Here is a 12,703-nt window from a genome sequence, read left to right as displayed (position 1 = left end):
TCTTTGTCAGGCAAAGTATGCTAATGAAACGTAGGCAGAGTTCAATGTGCCTTTCTACTGGGAGCTTAGTGTCATTTGACAAATGATCAATAAAGCAGCCTCATTCATATTCAGACATTTAATATGCCGGACTTCATTTACTTGTTGAATGTGTGGGAGAAAATGTGTTTTAATGTGTGACAGGACATTTGTAAGAGAAAATAGGTTTTTTGTTTGTTTTTTGCCACAATCTAATAAAGTAATTCCACAAGTGGATCAGGAATCGCACACCACTGTGGTGCTGCTGGACCAATGTGCACTATGTAGAAGAATCCTGGAGGTCCGCCCACTCCATGAACACATTTCCATTTTTTAATCAATTATCATGGTGAACGGTGTATTGCAGCACTGTCGCCATTCTGTATCTTGTTACCTTGACAAAGGGGACCCCACGGGGCCCCGAAACGATTTGTTGGTGTATGGAGTGGAATTGTGTCATGATAATTGAATAAAAAATGGAACTTTGTTCAGTGAGTGTGCGGACCTCCAGGATTCTTCTAACTTTAAAGTAAGGCTGCCATTAGGGTACAGTACTTAACCTTGTGAAAGGGATACATACGGCAGCAGACCTTCTAAGCTACCTCCTCGCAGACTGACTATTATGTGTTGCACTGACAATTCCATATGTCTGCTTACTCAGTGCTACACTGACACCAGTGTGGTGGTTATGCTGACCACAGCCGGGAGCGCTCTGTGCATGACGTTACGATTAACAGCAGTTATCGCTATGCCATCCCATAGATTTCCTGTACCACAAGCTGATGATCTTGTCTATAAGCATACTTTTCATTTATATCCCCTCTTCTCCCGCCCCCTTTCACAGCCACCATGTTTTTGCTGAACTCCACCAGGTAAACCACCTTCTGTGTTCATCATTATTATTAGTTGCTATTATTATTTAGTTGATCAACCTCTGTCACATCCCTTCCCCCATTCCCATAAAGATCTGCTTCTCTGAAACTGAAACTATAGGAACTATATAGCAAGATCATCTGAGGAGCAGTTATTGTTCATGGGACATACGGTACATTATTAGCTGTACTCTGCAAAAGTGCTGTGAAAAGGTTAGTGCGATAAAATGCATAACAGCTAAATACTTAGAGTACAGATTCCACACTTGGCCAGAAGTGCAGTATAAGTTTACTGTTGAAATGGAAATATTAGGTTAGTAATATAACCTGGGCAGCTGGATAGTGTGCTGGTTAAAGACCCCACCCTGGACATTGGCCAAGGTGTTGGAGCCAGTACCAATTCCTCTTCAAGTCCTTGGGCAAGACTCCCTAACATTCCAGAATGGTTTATGGAGTGTAGTCTTAGTGGCTCCAGCTCTTAAAGTGTACCTGAGATGAATAGAAAAAAATAGGCCTGATTTCTCCCTCTGCACCGTCCTTCAGTCGGGGCATGCCAAGTACGCTCCCCCATTTTGCTCCTGTGGGCAGTAGAGTTCAATGCCTGCGCAGTAGTAGCGGGGCGGCCATGCGTGGTAAGCCCTGACTGGTCGAAGATACCGGGAGCATTTACGGAAAATTGAGGAGGTGGTGGATGGCGCCGAGGGAGCAATCAGGGCGAAAGAGGCTGGAGGAAGCCCCAGGTATGTATGAATTTGTTTGTTTTTACTCTTCATCTCAGGTTCTTTTTAAAGAGAATCTGTATTGTTGAAATCGCTCAAAAGTAAACATACCAGTGCGTTAGGGGACATCTCCTATTACCCTTTGTCACAATTTCGCAGCTCCTCGCCGCATTAAAAGTGGTTAAAAACAGTTTTAAAAAGTTTGTTTGTAAACAAACAAAATGGCCACCAAAACAGGAAGTAGGTTGATGTACAGTATGTCCACACATAGAAAATACATCCATACACAAGCAGGCTGTATACAGCATTCCTTTTGAATCTCAAGAGATCATTTGTGTGTTTCTTTCCCCCATGCACTGAAGTTTCAGGCTGCTCTTTTCTTCCTGCAAACAGCTTTGCCCTTGTTTGTAATTCCTCAGTATGTGAAAGCCCAGCCAGCTCAGAGGACGATTTATCCAGCTTGTAAAAGATAAGAGAGAGAAGAGAGAAGCTGCTCTAATCCTAAATAACACACAGGCAGTGTGCATAGAGGGGCCTGAAAGGGGGAGTTCATAGCAGAACCACAACACTGAAGAACTTGGCAGCCTTCCAGACACAGGCCGACAATTCTGACAGGGGAAAGATACATTGATTTATTACAGAGACTGTGATAGTACAAAGTGCTGCAGTTAGCCAGAACACATTAGAATAGCTTTTGGAACGTGTAGGATGATAAAAAACAGGATGCAATTTTTGTTACGGAGTCTCTTTAAGTATCTTGAGTCCCTAAGGAGAAAAGTGCTATATGAGTGTTAACATTATTGTTATTACCTGATTGAAAATTGACATGGAAAGATTAATAACATTAACGTACAAAAACATTAGTATTGTACTTGCCTGTTTATAGTATTGGATTTTTTTTGATTTTTTTTTACGAAAAGTAAAATTACGCTTTAATAAATGATTTTGGACAATGGTAAATGTGATTTTATTTTTCATGTAGCAAATGAAGATAAAGGAAGATGGAAAAACTCTGAATGTGAAAGTGGATTTTAACTGGTATGGAACCACAAATAACAAAGATAAAAGTGGGGCATATTTGTTCCTGCCTGATGGTGAAGCTAAGGTATAGTACTGAACTTTATTACAAAACTGATTCATGAAGATGATTTTAGTGTGCACACTGAAAAAAAGTGTATGTACTGTATATGCTATTATTATTATTTATAAAGCGCCAAACATATTTCGTGGCGCTGTACAATGTAAGAAAACAAACAAGGGATACATAATGATACAGACAATGATATACATCAAATATGGACACTGGTAAAATACAGAACTGGTGGTTACAATAACAGTTAACAGTTTTAACATGATCACTAAAATGTATGTGTAAGCTATTAAATGAATAACATTCCAAGACACGAGAGGGTGAGAACTCTGCCCTTGCGAGCTTACAATCTAAAGGGATGGGGTGGAAACAAGAGGTGGGGTTTTTATGTGTACGTGTATGTGTATAGATAGATAGATAGATAGATAGATAGATAGATAGATAGATAGATGTGTGTGTATACACACACACACACACACACACACACACACACACACACACACACACACACACACACACACACACACACACACACACACACACACACACACACACACACACACACACACACACACACACACACACACACACACACACACACACACACACACACACACTTTACTTAAAGGGACCCCGAGCAGTGCAGAAACTATGGAAAGATGCACATCATTTTAAAGCTCTCTTTCTCCTCTTTCCAATGATATATAAACCGCCACCCTACGCCTTTTAGTTTTCGCTATTTTCGTGATTGAAATTGCCGCGGCCGCGATTTCGATCGCGAAAATAGAGAAAACTAAAAGGCGTAGGGCAATGATGTAGGTGTCATCAGAAAGAGGAGAAAGAGAGCTTTAAAATGATATCCATCAAGCCATAGTTATATTGTATTACACAGGGCGACTTTTTGTCAGTCAGCAGCTGCATTCAGCAGAATGGAGCTGCTGACACTGGGGAAAGTGTCGTCCTGTGTAATACAATATAACTATGGCTTGATGGATATCATTTTAAAGCTCTCTTTCTCCTCTTTCTGACGACACCTAAATCGTTGCCCTGCCCTATCGCGGTCACGGCAATTTCAATCGCGAAAATAGCGAAAACTAAAAGACGTAGGGTGGTGGTTTATATATCATTGGAAAGAGGAGAAAGAGAGCTTTAAAATGATATGCATTTTCCAATAGTTTCTGCACTGCTCGGAGTCCCTTTAAATGTTAACATAAATTTGTATTGTCACTTGGAGTCATCTGTTTGTATCTCAACCAGTTTTTTCTAAATCCCCCTAGCCTGCAATTTATGTGAGGCTGAAAAAAAGTGTGAGGCCGGTTTCACTTTCTCCCGCAAACTACCATATGCGTATACTAGAGTGTAAGCCTAGTTTTGGGGACCAAGAAAGTGTGCCAAAACTGGGGATCTTGGCTTATACTTGAGTCACAATGCTGTGTGCATAATTTACGTTTGGCATGTGCATGTCCTCATTGTAATGTGGCCGCCGGAGGTATGTGTACTCCATGTTCCCCCCCCTACACAATGTGCCACCTGTCTAAGTGATGTGTGCTGCTCACATCCTACTTGTCATGAGCCCCCACCGGACCCGCTAAACACCCTCGCCAGAGTGTATCCAGCTCACTCACCAAGGGTAAATGAATCTGGGATTCAAGTGCAATTAGCAACAATAAAAAAATGTATCTCCTCAATCATCTCTTTTCTCTTCTCTGTTTTCACAATGACCATGTACAGCACTGAAGTATGTGGCCAGGGTGTCTCCATCTACACTTAAAATGTACCGAAACTAACTACATAGCAAAAATTGATACTTACCTGGGGCTTCCTCCAGCCCCATAAGCACGTGCGAGTCCCTTGCCGCTCTCCCGGGGTCTGTCATTCAGCCGTGATCAGCCCCAGTAACAGGGTCAGTCTGGTCCAGTCTGGGTCTACTGCACATGCGCGGACCTCCCGCACATGAGCAGAAGACCTTGATTGACACGACTGAGCCGGTTACTGGGGCTGATCATGGCTGAACGACAGACCCCGGGAGAGCGGCAAGGGACTCGCACGTGCTTATGGGGCTGGAGGAAGCCCCGGGTAAGTATCATTTTTTTGCTATATGGTTCGCTCTGGTTTACTTTAACTTCCTGTCACCAGTCTGAGTAGTGACCTAATCAGCCAAAGTTTTCCCTGTATCTCAACGCTGATCCAACTACTGGAACAGCTGGGATTGGTAACCAAACTGGTTGACTTCCAAAAATGTATTTCTTGGAGCATTACCTCCACTTTCCTCCCCGCAGTTTTGAGAAATCTCTTGCTTTACTTGTTTGGTTTTGTTGTTTTGTCTTCTTTTGGCTAATTGATTTCTGAGGGCGTTTTGTTTAATTTACTTTATTAAATTCATTCTATACTTGTTGTGAAAACGTAACTCTATATTTTATTTTTCTCTGTTTTTGAGCGTCGGAAGGCTTCATTGTTCAGTGTTTACATAAACCCATCTCGTGCTCTGCAGGCATTTTCTTCCTGCGCTGCATGCACTTGTATACATGGCCTGGCTATCTGTTGTGTTTAGTATTCCTATGTGTGTGTGCGCACTGCTAAAGGAAAAAAAGCTCATCCCAACTTACACATATCATTAGATTTTCTTGGCAGCAGGTTATGGAAATAAGGCTTTCCTCTTCACATTACTAATAGTGAAATGATTGCTTACACAGTACATTTGTTTAGAACAGCCATTAGTGAGCCAAGGACATCACTAAATATGCAGTATTGCCCACAATCCTGTGCAGTAATTTTAAGTCCCACTTTTACCTGAATGCATGCTATTAAATCAGCACTTCACCCCCAAACGATTAACTTGGAGTGGAAGGTGATTTGGGTCAGTGATGTGTGAACTTGTACTTATGTAGAAACCCTGCTGTGAAATTCCCAGTTCAATCTTTGCCTCTCGCCAACGTGTTGGAGAATTCTTCTTTGAAGTCAATGAGGGTGACACATGACTGTTGACAGGCGTGTATAAGCGGCAGCAGCGGGGGAAGCCGTCACACTAGAGAGCTTCGTAGTGGTGGATGGAGACAACAGGCTTTCTGGTTATAATACAATCATTCTCTGTCAACATCCAAGTAAATCGAAACAAACAGCTCTCCGTTTAGTTCTTTAAAGCAAACCTGAAGTGAAAATAGCCCGATGAGATAAACAGATGCATGTATAGAAATAATCCCAAGCAGGTCTCCTCAGATCCCACAGTCTTGTATTTGTTACAAGTGTTAGAAATCTAGGTTTACAGATTAAAGTGGCAGTGTACTGATAACGAGTTAGAATAGCATAAGATTGGGACCTGTTCCATAGTGCAATATACTGCATTATTGATTTTTGGTCCAATCTAATATATGATCAGAGATGTGTACTGCATTGTGCAGAAGAAAATCCATCCATCTGGCCAAGAGTACTCTGTGCAGTACGCAGCAAAGTATGTTATCTAAAGGTCCCCGTTAACGGTTCAGTTTTTTCTTCAGATTCGATCTTTTGACACATTTTGAACGATCGAAACTAATAAGAAGGCAATTATCGATTGTTCCTATTAACAGAACGATCTAAGAAGGTTTTACGATCAGATTTGATCATAAAATCCAACTTTTGGATTGATTATTTTTCTTTTTCCAGCCACGTTGATTTGCGCCATACACGGCATAATTTTGTATACAATTCAATCATAAAAATCAAGTCGCAATATCGAATATGAAGGAAAATTTGTACCTTTAATGGGCACCTTAATTAGGAAGATCCCCTGGTATCTGTCCCAGCAACATCATCATTTGTAAAGTGCTTTTTTCCACCTCATTACTCAAAGCGCATAAGCATGTCTCAGACCAGTAAATTGTGTAGGTGAATTGTGATACAGAGCAAAATCTCCATAAATGCCAGACTAAACAAGTGGCCTTTTGGTCTGAGTTTAAAGGGGTTCTGTGGAGTCCTTCAATAAACATAAACTGACACTTACCTGGGGCTTCTATCGTAGCTGTTATGTCCCGCGCTGTCCTCCTCCGATCACTCATTCCCCGCCACCGGGCAATTATTCGTAACATTACAGCTACAGGGGGCTGATAGAAGCCCCAGGTAAGTGTCTGTTTATGTTTATTGAAGGACTCCACAGAATCCATTTAAATACCTCCAGAGATGGAGCTGTCTTTACATTAGTGTGGTAGGGTGTCGCAAAGGACAGGGACAGCATGACAGTTGACTCTCCATAGATGCTGAGGTGGATTCTTGGGATGACCAAGTTATTAGATCCTATTGATCTGAGGTTGTGGTAGGTGTGGTGCGGTTGCAACAAATCCTTCCATTATCCAGGGCTTGGAGCAGACCTGGGCAAACTACAGCCTGCTTGCTGGATTAGGAACGTGGCCATTGTAAAGCCGGCCTGCAGCTAGATGGCAAGATTCCTCTCACCCTCCCTTTGTACTTTCAAAGTTGCGTGCAGCATGCAATAACAAATGGAACTCACCCATTCACTCGTTGCAGCTTCATATGGCATGCCATCATTACGTACCAGCGTGTCAAATGGCTCCACCGCTGCAATGGAGATTGCCACTGGAATGAGCGATTAGGTGAGTTAAACCCAATCATTTTCGCCCGCAAAAACTCGGGAGAGAGAGTTTGCAGCGGGCTGCGTTCGGCTCAGTCCTGCACAAGTTTGCCCACGCCTGGCCTAGAGACTTATAAAATATATGGCTTTGCTGCTTCTTCTCACTCTGCAGTTCGCTGTATTTACCTGCTCTTTGGAGAATTGTAGAAGCCATAATCTCACTTTATAAGTCCTATGGGACAGTTTACATGACGGGGTAGAGCTGGATTTCATAATATGAATGAAGCTATGTGCTTGGCCGGGAGATGTACTTTCTTCTGCATACTGCAATGCTACTTTGCTCATATCCTAAAATGAAGCAAATACTGCATTTATTGATCAGGGCCCCATTCTAAGCTCTTTAAAGGGATATGGATTTTTCCTTTTAAAATAATACCAGTTGCCTGGCTCTCCTGCTGATCCTGTGTCTCTAATACTTTTAGCCACAGCCCCTGAACAAGCATGCAGATCAGGTGCACTGACTGAAGTAAGACTGGATTAGCTGCATGCTTGTTTCAGGTGTGTGATTCAGCCACCACTGCCAGGCAACTGGTATTGTTTAAAAAGAAACGTCCATATCCCTCTCAGTTTAGGTTCTCTTTAACTCCCAAGTTGAGTAGCAGTACACCACCACATCTCACTTGCATTCACTGCTGCGGTTTATGTGGCTTCAATGCAGAGTAATGATGACCTTCTGGCAGGAGTGTTTGTCCCAGCGTCCCAGCGAGAGGCCTGTTTTGTGATCACTTATCAGATATCTGGGTAAAATTATCTGCATTTATACATTATGGATTGCAGAGACTGGAATGTATAGCAAAGGGTTACAGTACTAACTTTGTTCAGTGAAAATAAGTAAAGGGAAACACAGGCAATGTACAGGGGTTGGACAAAATAATGGAAATACCTTGGAAATCAACAAAATATATTTTAATATAGTGTAGGTCCACCTTTTGCTGCAATTACAGCCTCAATTCTCTGATGTATTGATTCATACAAATTGTGAATTGTTTCCAAAGGAATTTTAGGCCATTATTCAGTTAAAACACCCTCCAGTTCTTTTAGAGATGATGGCAGCGGAAATCTGCTTCTTACTTGAATCTCTAAAAACGTCTATAAATGCTCCATAATGTCAAGGTCTGGGGGTTGTGGTGGCCAGATGAGATGCGCAACTTCATTAGAATGTTCCTTATGCCATTCTTCAACAATTCTAGCTGTATGGATTGAGGCATTATCATCTTGAAAGCTGGCATTCCCCTCCAGAAACAGTTCTTGAACCAAAGGATGAACTTGTTCGCCCAAAATTCCTAAATAGTCTCAGCTGTTAATTCTTCCATGAAGGGAAATCATTGGCCCGGCGGATTTCCAAGAAATGGCACCCCAGATTATCACAGAACCCCCGCCATGTTTTACGGTTGGGAGAAGGCAGTCTGGATGAAATGCTTCTTTCGGCTGTCTCCAAATGTACACTCGGCCGGAGGTCGGAAATAAGGTAACAGATGATTCGTCAGAGAAAATCAAATTTTTCCACTGCTAGAGGGACCAATTCTGGTGGTTTCTACACCACTCTAAACGCTTTGAAACATTTGTCTTTGAGAACAGAGGTTTTCTAATTGCAGTTCTTCCATGGAATCCAGATTTGTGCAGCTCCTGACGAACAGTTTTTGGGGAAACTGGGTTCTGTAGGTGTTCATTCAGCTCTGCAGTGATTTTTAGGAGCCGTGGTCTTGCAAGCTTTTCTAACAATTCGATTTAGAGCCTGATGGGCTCTCTGACAACTTCGACTTTTGGCCACAACTGGGCTTCTGCTGAGGACGTTTTTCCTTCTCTTTCAAAGGCAGTCATTACTTTTGAGACAGTACCTCTTGAAATGCCAAGCATTCGGGCAGTTTCTGTTACAGTAGCGCCTGCCATACGAGCACCAACAATTTGGCCTCTTTAAAAGTCTGAGAGATGTTCCATTTTTATAAATTATAAGCAACTTTTGTTGAAATAAGCTGTAAAAAAAAAAAATTATTTTGATTAAACGTATCAAATAACAAAAATAATAAACAAAAAGAAATTAACATATGTCAAGTTTTGATTGCTTAAAACATGTTCAAAGATTACGATGCCAAAATGTTAGGCGTTTCCATTATTTTGTCCAACCGCTGTATTTCATCAAGCTTCATGTCACTACATGTACGCTTTAATAGTGATGATACTAAACAAACAGCACAGACTTGGCCAATCAAACTGTATATTATGTAAAACATTTATAATGACTGTTCTAACTTCCTTGAAAATTACATTTCAAAGCTGTCAGTAGGTCCATATTATTTTTACATGTAACAGTCAGTTTGGCTCATCTATATCTACCTCCGAAGCTTTCCCTATAAGTTATTTAATGTTGTGTGGCTCAGGTAACTAGGAAGAATGCTTGGGTTCTGCACTCCAGCAACCTATTTCTCTGGAACGACTTATTATTTTGACACAAAGTTTTCACTAAAGTGATCTTCTGATTATGTATTACAGTAGAATCATTTTATAGTAAACTACAAGGGACCAGGAAAAGTAGTTTACTATATCGGACATTTTCTATATGAGAATTGATCATACATAGTATGTTTATACAGACTCGGTTGCTGGGACCAGAGAACTGAGTGTACTATAACGACATTCTACTGTCTACAATGCTTTTTAATTTTGTATTATTTTGTGTTAATTGCTAAAATGCATTTTTTTCCTTTACTGTATTTCAGCCGTATGTTTCAGACCCACCAACTGTGAGAGTCACCCATGGAAGTGTTTTTACCGAGGTGGTTTGTTTCTTCAATCATTTAATGCATACAGTACGGCTGTATAATGTTCAGGGTGAGTAGTATGTCTACTAGCCATATATATTTACACATTTTATAACATGCTGACACATTGCCTGAGCAATCTGCAGGGAACAAATCACTCCATTGTCTGTCTGCAGGGCGTCATGTAAAGTTCTCTGTTTATCTATGCCCATAGTAAATCTTCAATCAAATGTTGACTTTGTTGCCTGAAATGATTGGCCAAGCAGCGCACGGGGTCTGGGGGGGGGGGGGGGGGCGGCGCGGCGATCGCCGGCTAATCGGCAGGTAGTGGCGGCGATCGGAATGCACATGCAGCTAGCAAAGTGCTAGCTGTGTGTTGCAAAAAAAAAATTATGCAATGCGGCCCAGCAGGGCCTGAGAAATCCTCCTGCGCGGCATCAGATACACTACAACAACAACTACTGGCATTCCCTGTTCTGCAAGTCCTCTCTGAGCAAACAGCAAAGTTCTTCTGACTTTTTCTATTAAAAGAACATGAGATCAGCAGCTGATCAGTTACCCTCCCGTAAACAAGCTATTCTAAAGCTACAGACACGCTGGATTTACCTTGAGACTCTTGAGATAATCCAGCATGTGTACAGCGGCTGTCTGATGCTTGCTAAATATTCAGCATGCTAGATCTTTAGTGATCTCCAGTGATGAGTGATCATCAATCGCATTGTTCTCCCCACTCCCCCATGCACTGCTTGTCCCCCCCCCATAGCAACAGATGCATTGCAAGCCTAGAGGCTAGTGATGCATCTGTACAGCGACACCACTGACAGCAAACAAAAGTGCCTCCGTGTATACAAGGCTTAAAAGCACTGTGCAATGTTACGGATCACATTACAGCCTTCCCTGTCACAGACTGCAAAATCGGGCTATACGTGTATATGTGAAAAGTGAATATCTTTTAAATATGGTTTTCCTTCAGAAGTTATTAGTTATAGTTCTGTCTGGTCAGCTGTACAATTCTTGATACTTGAACGAGTCAGGAAATGGCTAGAGAAACAAATTAGCTGTCTGAAGGCTTTCAGTATAATTGCACCTTTAACCTCCGTGGCGTTTTGATTACGCGCCGCCGCAGTAGGTTTTTTTTTTTACCTAATTTAATTTTTTCATGTAGCTAGCCTAGCACTAGCCACATGATTTCCCCCCTCCCTGCTCTCTCCCTCCCACCCTTCCGATTGCCGCCGGCATTAATACCTATCAGGAAATCCCGTTCTGAACGGGATTTCCTGTATGGCTTCCCCCGTCGCCATGACGGCGATCGGACTGACGTCAGGGGGAGTCCCGATCCACCCCATAGCGCAGCCTGACGGTGATTGGCCAGGCTGCGCAAGGGGTCTGCGGGGGGGGGGCCTCTTTCGCGGTGGGTAGCGGCGGATCGGTGGCGAGCTGCGGTAAAGAAATTTATGCAAATCGGCCCACCAGGGCCTGAGCAATCCACCACGGCGTTACTGGACGAACTGAGCTCGTCCATAACGCCCAGGTGGTTAAAGGCAAAAGAGTAGCTGGGCACTGTCTAAGTGAAGTTGCTTGGCATATTGTGTCAAGAATGATTTCTGCAATTTCTGGTGAAAATGCTGTTTTTATGAATGTTTACACGCGGAGCATTACACTTTGAGCACTTTGTACTACCTTGAAGTGTTAACTGCATTGCCAAAGGAATAGAATAAAAGCTGATAATGGTCAACTATATGCAGGCATGCCAAGAATGCAATATCATGATTGAGTTTAAAGGGAGTCCAAAGCATCTTCCAGCAGTTTTGCAAATGTTATTGTTATTATATTATCCATTCTAATTAAGTTGAGAAACTGGAAGAGGAAGTTGTATCCCGTTATATGCGCTCATCAATTATTTTTCAGTATCTCTTTTTAAAGCAGATTATTGGCAATGGAAAATGAGGTTCAAATATTAATCACAGTAACTTGTATCACCAAGTGGAAAAACCTTCTTTAGCGTGGGCTAGAGTTCTCCCTTATCATCCATACAAAGTCAGATACATTTACTGTTTATAAAAGTAATTAAATCCTTATTTGAGCATATTATGGAAAACGTGAATTATTTAATATTTGCTCATAGATCTGCTTTAATCCTCCTTCACAATTTGCCTTTCTTGTTGCAGACATTGTAACCTCTCAAATCCTCATTTTGACAAATGAGGCAGCATTTCAGATTATTTGAAGCAGCTTTGAAGATCTCCCTTTAATCTTCACATATATTGCCAGAAAATTAAAGGGTCAGTCACCTATAATGAATATAGGATGAATCACAGACTGGCAGTGACATACTTGTACCTGCTTCCTACTTGCTGCTGCCATTCCCTTAAGCTTTGCATTTATTGTAAACCGCCTAGATTGTAAGCCCAAAAGGGCAGGTCTCTCTATCTCCTAATGTGTTCCACTGCTGCTGTATTATGGGTAAAATGGGTTGATATTTTCCACCTCTGTGGTATTCAGAACAGTAGCTTTTCTTATTGATTTATTTTCTTTAATAACTTGGCTAGTCAGTTTATGCTATTGTGACTGAATTGTAGAATCTCTTGAAGAAACGTTCAGCAAGTTTCTGTTAGTAGCTT

At 41.8% G+C, this 12,703-nt stretch overlaps 1 protein-coding gene across 2 annotated transcripts in view; it reads left to right on the top strand.

Moving 5' to 3' along the window:
- The window catches only part of MAN2A1 (mannosidase alpha class 2A member 1), a 183,732-nt gene that overhangs the window by 137,401 nt on the left and 33,628 nt on the right, over positions 1-12,703 (top strand). For both annotated transcript variants that reach the window (XM_068247382.1, XM_068247388.1), the window contains 2 exons: positions 2,592-2,714; positions 10,041-10,152. In XM_068247382.1, coding sequence (XP_068103483.1) covers positions 2,592-2,714; positions 10,041-10,152 — 235 coding nt within the window. The remainder of the gene's footprint in view (positions 1-2,591; positions 2,715-10,040; positions 10,153-12,703) is intronic.

Source organism: Hyperolius riggenbachi, chromosome 1 (assembly GCF_040937935.1).
Source record: "Hyperolius riggenbachi isolate aHypRig1 chromosome 1, aHypRig1.pri, whole genome shotgun sequence".
Classification (NCBI taxonomy): Eukaryota; Metazoa; Chordata; class Amphibia; order Anura; family Hyperoliidae; genus Hyperolius; species Hyperolius riggenbachi.
Note: the sequence above shows the minus strand (reverse complement) of the source record. Positions and strands in the feature narration are given on the sequence as shown.